At 37.6% G+C, this 16,026-nt stretch overlaps 3 protein-coding genes across 4 annotated transcripts; all 3 read left to right on the plus strand.

Annotated features, from left to right (window-relative positions):
* Window positions 1–2,812: 2,812 nt before the first annotated feature.
* LOC113730153 (probable calcium-binding protein CML13) lies at window positions 2,813–5,285 on the plus strand. Of its 2 annotated transcripts, none has more exons than XM_072078155.1 (2): window positions 2,813–3,371; window positions 3,604–3,721. In XM_072078155.1, exon 1 carries the CDS (start codon window positions 2,916–2,918, stop codon window positions 3,357–3,359), a length of 444 nt encoding a protein of 147 aa, XP_071934256.1. In that variant the 5' UTR covers window positions 2,813–2,915; the 3' UTR covers window positions 3,360–3,371; window positions 3,604–3,721. The 2 variants fall into 2 exon arrangements, with proteins under 2 accessions (XP_071934256.1, XP_027110457.1); XM_027254656.2 differs by lacking the exon at window positions 3,604–3,721 and adding an exon at window positions 5,247–5,285 and having other exon boundaries at window positions 2,817–3,371.
* Window positions 5,286–6,383: 1,098 nt separating this feature from the next.
* Window positions 6,384–8,608, plus strand: LOC113730154 (small ribosomal subunit protein uS15). The gene is made up of 5 exons (XM_027254657.2): window positions 6,384–6,541; window positions 6,667–6,739; window positions 6,849–6,987; window positions 7,113–7,299; window positions 8,299–8,608. Exons 1-5 carry the CDS (start codon window positions 6,519–6,521, stop codon window positions 8,330–8,332), a joined length of 456 nt encoding a protein of 151 aa, XP_027110458.1. The 5' UTR covers window positions 6,384–6,518; the 3' UTR covers window positions 8,333–8,608.
* A 3,969-nt stretch (window positions 8,609–12,577) lies between these two features.
* LOC113730156 (small ribosomal subunit protein uS10y) lies at window positions 12,578–15,600 on the plus strand. The gene is made up of 4 exons (XM_027254660.2): window positions 12,578–12,693; window positions 12,849–12,991; window positions 13,176–13,289; window positions 15,183–15,600. Exons 2-4 carry the CDS (start codon window positions 12,880–12,882, stop codon window positions 15,323–15,325), a joined length of 369 nt encoding a protein of 122 aa, XP_027110461.1. The 5' UTR covers window positions 12,578–12,693; window positions 12,849–12,879; the 3' UTR covers window positions 15,326–15,600.
* The last annotated feature ends 426 nt before the right edge of the window (window positions 15,601–16,026 follow it).

The raw sequence follows: 16,026 nt of genomic DNA on the forward strand, positions 1-16,026 counted from the left end.
TCCCCATGTAATAATACGCATGGCAGGCTGGCTGAATGAGACAGACAGGGCCTAATAATGCTGATGGTTCACTTCTTCAAAGAACCAATTCTTTTTATTTTATTTTTTGGCTAAATTTGAATGGCATCTTTCGGTACCATAGCTTTGACTCGTGGTCTTGTGATGTACAGCCTAGAGTTGCTATCGAGCCGAGTCGAGATCGAGTTGCACCATACTCGAGCTCGAGCTCGATCAAAATTTGTGTACTCGAACTCGACTCGTTTGAGCTCGAGTAAATATCAAGCCTGAGCTACTCGAGCTCGAGTTCGAGTTTTGAAATAAATCTATAATTTTTTTAAAAAATATATAATATATAATATAATATAAATAAAATATGAAAACTCGATTAAGCTCGGCGAGCACTCGAGTACTTATTTCTTGAGCTCGAACTCGACTCGTTAAATTTAACGAGTAGCTCGAGCTCGAACTCGATCTCGATTTTACCGAGCTCGAGTCAAGTTTTTGATCAAGCTACTCGCGAGCAGCTTAACTTGCTAGCATCCCTAGTACAGCCTGTCCCACTTCCTTCAGTGAAATCAACGGCGTCACTCTTTGAGGATGGCCATTCTGCCTTGGGAAAGCCGTAGGGTACCCCGGTTCGGAATAATCATCCCCCCGTCGTAACTATCTCAATTGGGCTAACATCCTGATGACCGAGGTGACTTCGTCGCCCCGCTATTACCTCGGTCTAGTACTGTGATCCATACTAACCGAGGTGTGGGTCAAGGGTCTGACCATCAAACAGTCGTGGATGTGACCCCTGACATTGCGCACTGTTCTGACACCCTACTATCTGTACAGATTGGTCACATCAAGGTGATATGCTGTCTCTATCAGTCTTCCAGGGGTCTGGACCCCACCGTTTGTACCTCCAAACTGTCCCCTATAAATAGCCGAACATCCCACTGAGAAAGGGGACGAATCTTGGGTAAAGGAAAGAGTCTACTACCTATCTCTCTAAAACTACTCCCATATTAGTATACCACTGAACTGACTTAATCTTCGGAGGAAGACCGGGGGATTCAGCCCCGCCTCTGACAATCCAAACAATTGATCCTTGATTAGCTACTCCACCAATCCGGCGCACACTCTCGATAGCTGGAGCAGCTCGTCTGGTCAAAAGTTACCTCTTCACTCTTCAATTAACTGCCAATAGATCTCTAACAAGGAAATGCAAATTTGTTTTCTGTAAGAGAACAGATCGTTATTGCACTTTCATAGTCTCGTCGGTCAAGAGACTTAAAAAGGAGCCGTTCTCACATCTAGATGCGCATGTACAGATGTTTGAACTCTTGACTGAAGTCATATCTAGTCATATCTGCACATCGTGTTTTATGTGATGACCAACTCTCTTCCACTTTCATAATCAAAATATAAGTAACAATAATTTCTCTAATAAAATTTAACAAAGAAATTAACAAAAATTTCATAGCTCAATATTGCATTAATAAATGCAAATAATTTGTATCATAAAACATTAATTTGGCGTGGGTTGAGAATTTGACTAAATTGCTCTATTTAAAACGATTTGCATTTCTACGGAGTATCTTTTGTTTTGGTATAGTAGGTTTCAACACATCGCCTCTAAGATACAACAGCCTAACATTTTTCTTACTATAATCTACTATAATCTACACTATTGAAGTAAAACAGAAACCTCACATAACATCGTTATTTATCCTATAAACTCCAATAGCAGTGAGTTGAAGAAAAATAGAAAATAGTTCAAAGATAGTAAAGTATGTATTGTGACTTGGTTGATAGAAGCGTCTATTTGTAGGTTGAAAAATTAGGAATATTAAAATACCAACATTAAGTGGAATAAATATATCATATTTTCAACGACAAATTAAAAATTCTAGATTCATTGTCTCATGGTAAAAAATTTACTAAATGAATTCATAAACCTACTCATTATATAGGTTACACAATTCAAGACATCAATCTCATTTTTAAAATATAAGTTACACTTTTGAATGATTGAATTTGTAGCTACAAATTTATTAAAAAGTTTATAATTTATTATGTTTAAATTTAAAATAAACATATGATATTTTTTTATTAAAATATCCAACAAACTCACTTAAAGCGAGTTGATTATTTATGGAGTTATTTGACTAGCCCAAAATGGGAAACAATCGTTACTTCTACACTTGCTCAAACATGCAATTGAACGGGGATAGAGAAGAAGCACAAGCACATGAGATTCCACCTGCAAGCATTTGGTTTATAATCGAAAGTTCATAATAAAGTTGAATTTGGATTACAAGTTATTTTCTCAAAATTTGAAAAATATATCTGAAATTTGTATGACCTAATAGTACAATAGCATAGTTCTATAAAAAAGAAGGCGGGTGAATTTTTTCTTTTTTGATACAGCATTTATGCTCAAATATTGAGAGAGGTTCTCAAGAAATTGAAATTAAACTTTCAATCATAAACAAGATACATAAAGTGCTTTGTTGAGCCTCAAACGAGTAAGGGGGCATTTCTTTCCGAAAGTAATTTCCGTTGGCTTTCTCCTGCTTCCGAGATGACAAAAGTTTATTTGCTTTTCCTGCATCTAGAACGGCTCTGGGAGATGAAGCCCATTGGAATAGAGCCTACTGGACAAATTCCATTGTATTACATCCCACTGGACACTGTCAACGTTCATCAAAGAGTGGTACTGCCATACTGGGCTAGGCCTGGGCCCATTGTCACGTTCTTTAAGTTGCTGGTTGCTACACTACTGTCTCTCAACTTTTCATATTTACAATTTTACCCCTCCGTTCAAAAACAAAAATCCAGCACACATGTTTAAAGCGGTATACCGGAAGGGAAAGGCAACAGGCAGGAAAGAAAGTTAGAAAGAGAGCCCAAAAAAGCAAAGAAAAATGGGAAAAGATCTGAGCGACGACCAAGTTTCTTCCATGAAAGAAGCCTTCACGCTCTTCGATACCGACGGCGACGGAAAGATCGCCCCGTCGGAGCTAGGGATTCTGATGCGTTCATTGGGTGGAAACCCGACCCAAGCCCAACTCAAGGCCATAATCAACGAGGAAAAGCTCAACGCTGCTTTCGATTTCAACCGATTTTTAGACCTAATGTCGAAGCATCTCAAGCGTGAGCCCTTTGATCGCCAACTCCGGGACGCATTCAAGGTCCTTGATAAGGATGGGACCGGATTCGTTGTCGTTTCGGATCTCAGGCACATTTTGACCAGTATCGGGGAGAAGCTGGAGCCTGCGGAGTTTGATGAGTGGATCCGAGAGGTGGATGTTGGATCCGATGGCAAGATCCGCTACGAGGACTTCATTGCCAGGATGGTGGCTAAGTGATTTTTTCCTCCTGTGAGTATGACCTAGGGTTTCATGTTTTACAAACTTGGTTTATATTTGGTTGTTTTTCATTTTCTTTACCTATTGTTGACGGGAAAACGAATCATTTACGTATCGTCTTATATGCAAATGCATACATTTTCTGAACTCCCGAAGATGGAATGAGACCTGTAATGATGTTTAGTATGGATATGACATACAGCATGTTCTTGAATATGTTGTTTATTTGTCCTTTTCTATGCAGTCGCGTCGTAATATTCAAATAGAGATTGATCAAGTGATTTTATAGCTCAAAGCCCCTTATGTGGCTTCTGGGATTGCGGAGAAGTTTTAGCCCCTCAGTGATGCAGCTTTCCTTAATCCATAAATTGACCCTGAGATTGGGGAATTGGCATACAGTGTAAAGTTCTTGTTATGTGTTTTGGAGTATAGTTTTGGGAGGCATATTCATCTGTAATAAATTAAAACCTTCTAATATGAAGCCTTAGTTGGGAATGAAAATCCTAAGGATTTCTCCTCCCTCTTTGAAAGGAACCAGAGAAAGGAAATCCGTATGTGTATGTACACCCAATGTGATGTTTGTCCAATCCTTTTTCTCTTGTACTTCTCACATTTGAAATAAGTATTGAACCTTTCTCTCACTAAATGCTCTCTTCACCAATTCCTTCCATCACTCCAAAAATTTTGAAATGAGGGAAACCTCAATGCTTTCTGTGTCTAACTGGTCTGGCTCAAGACATTAGGTCTGTCTTAGCTTTCAGCTATATACAACTTACTACGTTGTTAATGCACCAAGAAGTAACCGAGAGAGAGAGAGAGAGAGAGCTTTTGTACAATAAAGTAGTGAACTTGATTTTGGACTGAGGGTGGTGTTGGAATACAATAGGTAGAAAGAAGTTTTACACCTTTTACATGGCTTCATAGGATATGGGTTGCATGACTTGTTCAGATTCGTGCGACTTTATTGCATTATCTGAAGCCAAGAGTAATGTTCTCCTTTAAACCAATGCAAATGATCTGTTGCAGTTGGACGTTAAGGGAATAACATGTATATAACTTATATACTTCCCTGAAAGATTGCTATTGTTCCGTCATATTTTTCCTTTTATGCCTTGTTTGAAAATGAGATGCTGTTGGTATTGCACATTGAAGCTTTTGTCAAGTCTGACTTGCAATTAATGACCATATTTGGAGTTAGAGAAATATTTGTTTCAAATGGAGTACAATGGGAGGATACTGAGAGAATGCAAAAGAGATATCACTAAACTCCTGTGCATAGCATAAATGGTTCACAAGATTTAGCTGTCTGACATAATTCTCCCCACTCATTTGTCCTGCAGTAAATTCTGTTGGTGAAGTTCTGCAGATGAATATCCTACCTTGCCCTCACAGTTAAATAGACATTGTGAATCTTCATTGCCGCTGATAGGCGCAAATGATTGCTATTTATTGCTTATAGATGCTTGTTCTCTTACAACATTTCTTTTCACGAGTTCAATTTAATTTCCTATGATCATTTCACTTTATCTTGTAGAATAAACCGTGCTGTTTTGAAGATTTAGGTTTCTATCCTGACCAGTCCTACGCATATGCTACCTCCCATGTTATACAAGTCGTAGAAGGATTTGACTAGAATTTTGACATCATTTATGTCAATTTTAGCCGTTTATCTGCGATGTTGTTGAGTAAGTTGTGCTAGCAAAGTGGAAGATCTTTTGTTGTGTTTAATATTGAACACGATATGAAGTTTGTAAGTTAAAAAAGTGTCGAGCTGCTATATTGATGGTTTGCATGAAGCAACTGACATTGTTGTGCACAATCCTTCAGGCTAGACCATCTTTTTAAATCAAAACAAAAAGTTTTCTGATTTATGTTTATCTTTTACAGGTGGTTCAAAGCAGTGATTGTATTGTTGATTAGCACGAAGCAGGAACGTGAATTTTCTGGCGTACTATCTGATTCATCATTTTGAAGTGGGTTTTCATTTTCAGATCCTGCCTCATTTTAGTCTCACTACTCGTTTATGTCAGATTAGGAGGGAAAAAAACTGTTCTTAATATATTTGAGAGGATTTTTTATTTTCTTGTATTTTGTTCTTAGAATCCTGAAATGGACAAGTATCAGGATAAGTATTTCGGATCTAGATGTACTTCAGCATACAGATGTTTGGTGCTCTGATCAACCTGTTTGTACAGTTCGAGTCGGATTGAGCTTTAATTTGGTGTATCTGCTTTTCTCTCTTTAACTAATTTGTGTGTGGACATTCATTTTGAGTACGTTCTTATTGAGTGTCTGGACTTCTCGTGGTGGGCTGTTACAATGACTTTTTGGGCTTGTGCTCCTTTGAGATTTAATCGGCTCTGCTCTGCCTCTGTCTCAGCAATAAGTTTTCAGCTGTATCTAATTGCTTGCATTGGGACCAAGTCCTATAGGTACATGATAAGCAGAATGTGTACGTAATGAGTAGGATTCTGATCAGTAAATGAATAGTATGGTAATTTCCTCTTCGACTCCGGTTATCAGGATACTGGCATTTTTCGTTTCGACTTCACAGTTTCGGGTCTGTACCTGTTGTGACAGCCAACGGCTTCATCCAATTCAAAGACCTCCCAACCTATTTCTGTCTGAGCTGATCCTTGTGTGCGGCACCAGAACAGGATCTAATTAGAAGGGTTAGGACGGATGCAATCTAATCAAATCTCCCAAAACCCGCGCCTTCTGCGTTAATACCCACTCTCTGAATGTCATCCCAAAAAACAAGTGACAATTCTAATGGGAAACGTGATAGCACAATCATGGCTACCATAATTCCTTTCCCCCTCAGCCGAACCATAAATCTTCATATCAGTCCACATGTATCTGTTTTGAGACGGACGGATCCATTAATTTGGGCCAGTGCGTAGGCGTCTGTTCTCTCAACATTTCGGTCCAAAACAGAACCAACAGCTAAAGTTAGAGGCCCAATGTCAATTGGTTAAAATATAAGGGCAGTTGCGACATTTTGACCGGCTGAGGAAACCGTCGGCTTTATATGGTTTAAACCCTAGTAACACATCCAGTTTAGACTTTAGAGGAGTGCTAGGGTTTGTGGCCATTCGAAGGTAAAAGTCGGTCGTTGAGCACATCGCGCCTCCGCTACCAGCGCCACACTCCGTCACCATGGGTCGTATGCATAGTCGCGGGTTTGCTTTCTCTTCCTCTCAAACAAAGAAACAACAAATGAGATTACTCATGCTCATTTTAATTCATTTGTAAAGCAGAGGCTGACTTTTTTTTTTTTAAATTTTCCGGTGATTGTAAAATCCAGTAAGGGTATTTCTGCATCGGCTCTCCCTTACAAGAGAACTCCTCCAAGCTGGCTGAAGATCTCCTCCCAGGATGTTAGTAGAATTTCGTTATGTTACTACTTTTCCGGATGTACCAGCATACGTTCTTATTGTTCTATTTTTTTCTTTTTTCTTTTTTGAACTTGTTCTGGAAAATTGATAGGTTGAAGATAACATCTGCAAGTTTGCAAAGAGGGGAATGACACCGTCTCAGATCGGTGTGATTCTTCGTGACTCTCATGGTATAGCGCAGGTTAAGAGTGTCACTGGCAGCAAGATCTTGCGTATCCTCAAGGCTCACGGTATATTTCAAAAAAAATAAAAAACAAAAGAAAACAATTCAATATCATTTTCCTTATTGTATTAGCATTATTTTGTTTAAATTTTTTATAACAATATTAGTGCTTTTTTCTGGTTCGGAGGGCAGGGCTTGCACCTGAGATTCCGGAGGATCTGTACCATCTGATCAAGAAGGCCGTCGCAATCAGGAAGCATTTGGAGAGGAACAGGAAGGACAAGGATTCCAAGTTCAGATTGATTCTGGTGGAGAGCAGGATTCACCGTCTCGCTCGTTACTACAAGAAGACCAAGAAGCTCCCTCCCAACTGGAAATAGTATGCCCTCTCATTCCCCATTTGTCCCTGTTGATTTTTTCTTTTAAGCGTCGTTGAAGTCTGTCCAATGGGTTTGGTTAACTGATTAACGTCTGTTCTTTGATAATGAAATGTTCTGTCGCGTTGCGTTTTCATTAGAATATACTGAGATGCCAGTTTGCTGGTTAGGACTTTTAGCTGTTTTAACTGTTGGGATTTTCCTTTGCTTCTTTAAATACCTCATTGGTGATCTGGCGGAGGAAATGGGAAATAGGTTATCGGCCTATGAGTTGGTTTTATTCTGCATCCTTAGCATAAAAATCATATAAACTCTCATTCATACGTGTCAAAATAAAAAAATCTGATCTGGATGAAGTTTCCTCCTCCAGCCTTAATGACGCACGCTTTGGAGAGCTTTCCACACTTTTTACTGTGTAGTGATAAAAGATTGGCTGCCACCCTCAATCATCTTTAAATACTTAATCACAATCTCTTCCACTAGTATGGAATACCTTCCCCCATTTTTTTTTTTGCCTATCAAGGCAATCTTCATGTTGTACCATTGGAACTGTCCATAAGATAGTCAGCATAGGAGTTCTTGTTGGTTTGGAAAGAATTGGTTTGTGGTGTTGTTTGAGGTTCCTTCCTTACATGCGTTGTCCAGTAGTTTTAGAAAGAATTGGTGTATGGAGTTTTTTGAGGTTCCTTATCTATGTTGTCCAGTAGTGCGCGTGGCTGTCCTGTGCTTCTGCAATGGTTTTTCATTGCATCTACACTCCATTTGTACGTTTTTAAGTTGTTTTCAAAACATTTTTTGGTTGTGTGATGCTTTTAGTTTTAGTGGAGCATGTTATACTCGACAGCAGTCTGAATAGTGATGATTATCTTTTAGCAATGACCCTGCGTTAGGACTTTTTTTTTTAAGACAGTTGACTTCTATGCTTGGTCATTACGTTATCGCAACTTGTTTTCAGTTTTTTTTTTTTTTTGACCAAATGCTGATGAAACTCTTGCTTGCAGTGAATCTACTACTGCCAGCACCCTTGTGGCCTAGGCTCAAGGAGATGACTTGGATCTTTTGGGTAGCAGATATTCATAAGCTGTCTAAGGAGTGCCGTGTTATCTTCCATTAGCTTGGGAAAACTTCTTTGTTAAGCCAAATTTTGTGATATGATTGACAGTGGATTACAGTTCAGGATGATGCTTTTGATGTTCTTCTAGATAGATTTAACTAAATACCTGCAGCCGGGAACTTTATTTCCTGTTCATTTTCATTCATGATTTACTTTTGCTTGTGATGTTTAATGCAAACAAGTCTTCTTTCCGTGGATGATGCTACAAGTTGAAGTGAAAAGCATTACATTGCTTAGAGGCCAAAAGGGGTTTGTTGTGAATGCGATTAGGTTATGGAAAATAGACTTCCAAATGTATTTTTCGTTCCCTGAATAAAAGTTGAAAATATGGGATGTGCTCTAATATGGGAAGCCACTGGGCTGATGTAGGCACATTTATTTCAAAATTGAAAACTATTCAATCTTTAAGGGCAGTAGATCGAGAGGCCAAATCAATTTCATATTGACCTCGTCTGTGGGCAAATTAATTTCATCTTCGTCTATTCTGTCCTCCATGGTTTGGTTCGGTAGCCTTTAATCTGAAAAGTTCCAATAGGATGGTTGCGTTTCTTTATTTATTTATTTTTAAATCATGTTATGAGTCAGTTTATGGATTTTACTGAGAAATAATGTAAAAAACAAGTCTCTAAAGCTGGGACTCTGATGGCCATTGTTGTTCTAAGTGTCTAAAATCAAAGGTAACCTGCACATTTTTGGCCCAGTGGAGACTCTACGATCATGACCCCAGCCCAGCAGGAAGAGATTACTCATGTAACTATATGAGATTCCTAACTCTGAAGTTCAAATTCTTCTCTCTGTAAGGTTGGAGTCTTTCATTGGTTCAAAGTAAATACTTTAGATGAGATTGTGGAATTCACTCATTCTACATTAATTGGATACCTCAATTATTTCAAATAATATTTTGCTTGCATCACAAACACATTTTCCAATCTACCTTTTTATATTTCCAATCACCTTTTTATCTTACATACAACACATCACAAAAAGTGCTACAGTAATTATTCCAAATAATATTTTAAGTAATACACTATCCAAACAAATATCAATAAGATTGTGAAGTCCTCAAATATCTAATTGGCATTATTAGGATTTGGGTTCTACTTATTATTGTTGGCTCGGATGGTGAGAAAATTTTCAAAATTTTGACGCGATTTTATGTCTCTAAAAACTAAAATGATTTGTAAGTGGTTTATGGCAACTTAACTGAGTTTGAAAACTCTACTGGACAAGGAAATAGTTGGATTGGGTCGTAAGGTTATATTTATGTGCAGTCACATTTTATTTATAACTTAATAAAATCTAATTGTAACATATTTTAATACTTTACATTTTTTTTTGTATATTTTCATATTCATCTTGTTATTCTTATGAAAAATTTATGAAATAAAAATATTTAAATAGGAATTTTAATCTTTTTTTAGGAGAAAAAAATTGGGAATTTCGTCAATTCGGTCCCTAAACATTTTCACTTAAATCAATTTCGTCCTTAATGAAATATTTTAACCAATTTAGTCCCTTAACTAATTTTTTACTTTCAATGTAGGACTTTTACTCAATTTGCGTGGACCAATAGGGGTATAATTGTCACACTGGTTTAATCTTTTACAATTTACCGGCGAAACAGATTAGAGATCATTACGAGGAAGAGATCATTAGCTGACAAAACAGAGAAGAGAGCCTGATGTCAGCTAGTGCCTGCACCGTCACTTTTTTCCGATTCCTTGGTCTTGCGAGGAAGAGATGGCACAAGCCGTCGGAGTAAATGGGATCAGTGGGTTCAAAAGAACAGTTTGAACAAGTAGGTGAATTGAGCCAGTTGCATAGAGGAGAAGTGCAGGGAAGCGGGTGGTAGCGTTACATACAAGAAGAGGGGTTGCTGCAGGTGCATTCCTCCTAATTGAAAGAGGCAATGAGGTCAACGAGTAGTTTTGTGGGCTGCTGGTAAGGGGTTCTCAAGTAAAGTGACAAAAAGTGAAGCTGAGTGGAAGGATCCTGGAGAATGGGAGCTAAAATAACTGAAGAAGAAAGGTGAATGCACAGAAATGGAACGAAGAAGAACTGGAGCTTGAACTTAAAGAAGTGGCATTGCTTCTCTTGGGGATTGAATTCCATGGTATGGCGTGGAATGGGGCAGAGACAAATTTGCAGTGTAGGTGGAAAAAAAGAAGTATTAGCCAAATCTTTGGAGCCCGATGAACATGTAAGGAATTAAAAAAAAAAGCTCCTACCAGCAGGGTTTTGGCTAATTGTTCATGACATCCGTCCTGAGTCTTCAAGCATCATCCCTTTGAGACTCTTAGCTAACCAGATTGCTGTCTCCCTTGGAAAAGCCTTATATTTTCCGAAAGGTTTTAGAACAACAGCAAGCTCTTCTAGTCTATTATGCTGAAGCAAATCTGCAAACAATTCTAGGAGCCCTTCTAGTGCCTCTGCCCTCCGCCGGAAAGATTTGGCATCCAAAGTTTCCTTTGCTGGTGTTGTTGGGGCTTCCTCCTCTGCTACAGGAGAATTCATTATTGCTGGTTCTGAAGAATCTAACTTTGGAGCTGGAGTGAAGTGATTGGTCGGAGCTTTCACGTCCACTTCTTTAGTGTTTGCATTATCTGAGAGGTTTGATTTTAAACTCAGAGCCTCAGAGCAACTAGGAGATTTTGGTGCAGTGGCTAGGTTTTTAATATCAACATCATCTGTCACCACATTTATGAGCTTCCCCACATCTAAGTTTCTATCCAGTGTATCAATCACTAGTTGATCACTTCCAACTCGGAAGCTGCTATGCCGAATGACGTGAATCACATCATCAAAAGTTGGTGGAAGATGATTACCAGTTGTTTTTTCGATAATGACATTTTGCTGAGCCGTTCCCATATCTGACAACAAATTTTTTTGGCTGGATGACACAGGATAGATACCAAGAGTAGTGCTCTCAGGTACCGAAAGTTGAAGTTCCTCAGATAAAACATCAATTCTTCATCAGTGGGATCAAATTTACATCCAACAGGGACTTCAATACGGGCTCTTTTTCCTCCACTATCGTCATTTCCACGGGCTGAAGCTACTGATGGTTTCTCCATTTTTAGCAAGCCACGCAGTCAGCCGAATTGCAAGTAATGGCCGATAGGGCTTTTCTTTCCTTTCCCTTTCCAAGCCTCTCGAAGAACAGAAAGGTAGTAACTGTAGAATAGTAACCCAAGCAGTTGCAGGCACTGGTTGGCTCAGGAACCTTTAAATCCTTCTTCTCCAATCAGGCCGTAGGAGATACTTTAGTGTGTCAGGAATCAAGACCACCCGCATGTTGTAATCTTTCACATTGATGATTTCAATGGACTTGAGAGCTTAAAACTTTACTAGCTTCTTTTCCTCATCTAGCTCCTCAATTATCTCCTTTGCAGATCTCTGTTTTTCATTTTTTTTCTTTACATTTTTTTTTCTCCAATTTCTATGAGCCCATCATGGGATCTTGTGTCTCCACTAAGGAAGCATCAGCTCCAGCCTTGATGTAACGATGAGCACGATAAATTGCATCCGAGAGACCGTGTGCTTCTGATGTAGCACGTGCATCTCCAAGAAGAACCAGTGCTCTTTGCAAATAGAATTGAGAAATTGTGATGAGTCCTAATGTCTTCAAATCCAGATGCCGTCCCTTTTTTGTAATCATCTCTAATCTGTTTCGCCGGTAAATTGTAAAAGATTAAACCAGTATGACAATTATACCCCCGTTGGTCCACGCAAATTGAGTAAAAGTCCTACATTGGAAATAAAATACTAGTTGAAGGACTAAATTGGTTAAAATATTTCATTAAGGACGAAATTGATTTAAGTGAAAATGTTTAGGGACCAAATTGGCGAAATTCCCAAAAAAACTACAAGAACTACTAGAATATACAAAAAGAATTTTAAAATGTTAACAATTATCATTATAAAGTTTAGTATTCAAGATTTTCAAATTTTTTAATATTCAAAATCATGGTTAATTTAGTACACGTAATATTTCCTAAGTTATAAGGATAGTAAAATCATTTGGTCATCCATGAGATAAGCATTGAGCCCCAAATGACTTATAGGGGAGGTAAGTTATATTTTCAAAAATTCAGGGGACGATAGTGAAATTGTAAGAAACCTCAAGGGAGGTATCTGAAATTATCCGTATATAAAACCCACCTCTCTGGAAACCCAGCCCCCTTAAAAACCCTAGTTTTGTTTTCCACAGCGCTTCCCACCAAAGAAGGAAACAAAGCCCAGCGTCGCTGCAGTACCATTCTGTCGGCCTCCTCTTCCTCGGGTACTTCCTTTGTCTCTCCTCCTTTAGATCTTAGAGGATGCTTTGTTTGGCGGTATATATTTTAATTTTTTGCCGACTTATCGAGTATAGTTCTAGGGTAGTGCTTGGTTTATTCATTTCAACAATTTTGATTTGTTTTTTGGGGCTTGAAAAAGGTAAGCAGCAGCCAAAAGGGTTATTGAAAAAATGGCATACCAAGCAGTGAAGCCGACAAAGGTTGGTATGGAGGAGCCTCAGGAGCAGGTTCATAAGATTAGGATCACACTTTCCTCCAAAAACGTCAAGAACCTCGAGAAAGGTTAATTTTTTTCTTCTTCTTTTAATTAAAACCCTCTAGCCTATTTTAACAAACCCTGGGGTTCATCAGAACATCTGGTTTTATCTTATATGTAGCCTGTTCTAATTGTGCTGATTTATCTACATTCCTGTATCTCAATTTCTTTTCTCCTTTTTGGGTATTGTTGGGATATATATTTGCGTAGTTTGTTCTGATCTGGTTCGTGGGGCCAAGGATAAGCGACTCAGGGTGAAGGGACCTGTAAGAATGCCCACCAAGGTTCTTCACATCACTACTAGGAAGTCTCCTTGCGGTGAAGGTAACTTCTTGATTTCTGCTTATTTATTTGTGCCATTTGAATGAATATGTGATGTGTAACGCTTCGAATCCAGGGAAAAAAATAGGAAAAATGCTGTTTTATGGCATTTGAGTATTGTAGACCAAATATTTGTTGACGTTGATGTTAGGATTAATAACCTTATAGTATTTGAAGTTTAATTGTAATTGTTGTTGCTGATTTTTATTTTCTTGTTACATTTGTCGAACTGTGGACGATTGGTAAATGTGTTTTTGTTTAAATGTCATTAGTATATTGTCAATTTGAAGGACATGGTATTGAATATGGGAATGAAATATTGGCTGTTAAGCTTTGGATACTGAAGAAAATTTTGGACTTTTTTTAGTCTTGAAAAGTGACCAGAGGAGTTGTGATTTTTAGCTGCAATATAATTGTATTTGGAAACAGAGACAGGGTGCCTTGAACTTTTTGATTTGTTCTGTTATGTTTCAGGATCAAATAACAAGAACTTTTCTCTGATGTTATTAGTCTTTGGTTTTAGTTCGTCAGAATCATGTTGCATTATTATTAGAACCTATTTGGCCATTTCTGTTGCTTCCAGTCATTTTTTACCGAGGGAATTGTCCTTTGATTCTAGTTTTGTATCATTGTTGTACTGATTCAAGGAGACTGGGGAATTAGTTTATATTATTTTTTCGTCCTCGAGATAGAAGATTATAATTAGAGGTGGCAAATCAACCCACTTAACTAAATTTACCTATACCCGCCCATGAATAGATGGGTATGGGTATCTTAAATTTTTGTATATGGGTATAAATGGGTTACCCAATAATACCCATTTATTAAATGGGTATTATTGGGTAACCCATCAAACCCAATTAACCCATTTAAAATTCTCTTCCCCTAAATCTCTTCTTTTCTCCCACCCATTTTTTTTTTCAAATTTTTCATTTTGTCATTATGTTAACTACTTTTGTTTCATTATTATTATTATTTGTTGGTTTTATTTTATTATTTTGTTTTCTCTTAGTTTGTTAACTTGCTCATTTTTCGGCATTACCAATTTATGATAAATTTGAGCCTCTTTTCTTATCTTTCTAAAATGAAATTTTAAATTTATATATGGAAAAAATGTTAGGGGTTAAAAATTTTTGGATTAAATTTTTATATTAACTTTTATAGTACTTAGTTCAAATTTTTATATTCTTATTATTCAATTATTAAATAATATGTAATTTTGTGAAATAGAGTATAATTGAAAAAAATTTGGTAATTAGGCTTATTGAACATTATAAGTAAATATTTAAAACTAATGATGGGTACAAAGAGCGGTATAAATTGATAACTTAGTTTGCAAAAATGAATTTAAATGAATTTACAAAAAATTAAAATAAATGGGTTATAAATGGGTAATTGGGTTATCCAATTCATTTTTTGACTTACCCATTTATACCCATCTAATTAAATGGGTATAAATGGGTTGACTCACTTATACCCATTACCTATTTTACCCGATCCAAACCCGCCCAAGTCACCCATTTTGACACCTCTAATTATAATGCATGCATTTATCTGTTTCTTCTTTGTTCCATTTTTTTTTGGAGGGGACAGGGAAGGGTTGGGGCAACGTTCTAAATTGCTCAATTGTTTTTTTATTGTTACTAATGTTGAGCAGTCTATGTCTTTGTGAAATTTAACAAGATCCCTTGTGCCTATGATGTGCTTTTGAGGAACGTTCTAAATTGCTCAAGTGTTTTTTTATTGTTAATAATGTTGAGCAGTCTATGCCTTTGTTAAATTTAATAAGATCCCTTGTGCCTATGATGTGCTTTTGAGGATATTAATCACTGACCCTTCTATTTCGAATATATGTTTATTGAACACTCATTTTCTTGATATTTCTTTTTCCTGCAGGAACTAACACCTGGGATACATTTGAGCTCCGAGTTCACAAGCGGGTGATTGACCTTTTCAGCTCTCCAGATGTGGTGAAGCAAATCACCTCGATCACTATTGAGCCTGGTGTAGAAGTTGAAGTTACAATTGCTGATTCTTAACTTTCTTTGTCAGAGCGTCATAGTTAGGTAGGAGGTGGTGGCTGGGAATGTTACATATCCAACCCCACCTCCTTATGCTTCAATATTTATGGCACATAGGGAGTGCTTTTTTGGTTAACAGTTTTGAAGTGTAGACATCTGGTGGGATGAGAGGAATATTCAGTTCTTTATGAATTTTAATTTTCAGCTTCAAGTAAAAGTTTCTTTTATACTCTCAATGTATGGAACTTTGGGTTGCAAATGTTACGTGTATTAGTATGATTTTTCTTTCTTCTGATCGTTGTCTACAGCAATTAGTATGGTTTACATAGCTTCACTAATTGGTGAAACTAGCTTCCACTTTTTGTCAACCCTTAAGCCATGTTGTTGACTCTATACTTCCCCCCAAGTACTTTGGCCCATATGGCGACTTTTTGTTTTAAGAATCTCCAGCATGTTTTTGCAAGCATGGTTCTATTTACTCTCTTCAATTTTTGAACCCCCAGCCCCCCTCTATTCTTAGGCTGTGTAATCATATTCCAGTTGATCAGGTGCATTCTCCTTTTTTCTCCTTCTCCCCAAATGAAATTCCTTATTCTCTTCTCAATGTCAGCAGTAATAGTAGCCGGTAACAAGGAAGTTTGCATAGCATATATTGATATGGTAGATACAACGGATTTGACCAATAGAGCTCTGCCTGCGTATGAGAGGCACCTACCCTT

This window comes from Coffea arabica, chromosome 2e (genome assembly GCF_036785885.1).
Source record: "Coffea arabica cultivar ET-39 chromosome 2e, Coffea Arabica ET-39 HiFi, whole genome shotgun sequence".
NCBI classification, from domain to species: domain Eukaryota; kingdom Viridiplantae; phylum Streptophyta; class Magnoliopsida; order Gentianales; family Rubiaceae; genus Coffea; species Coffea arabica.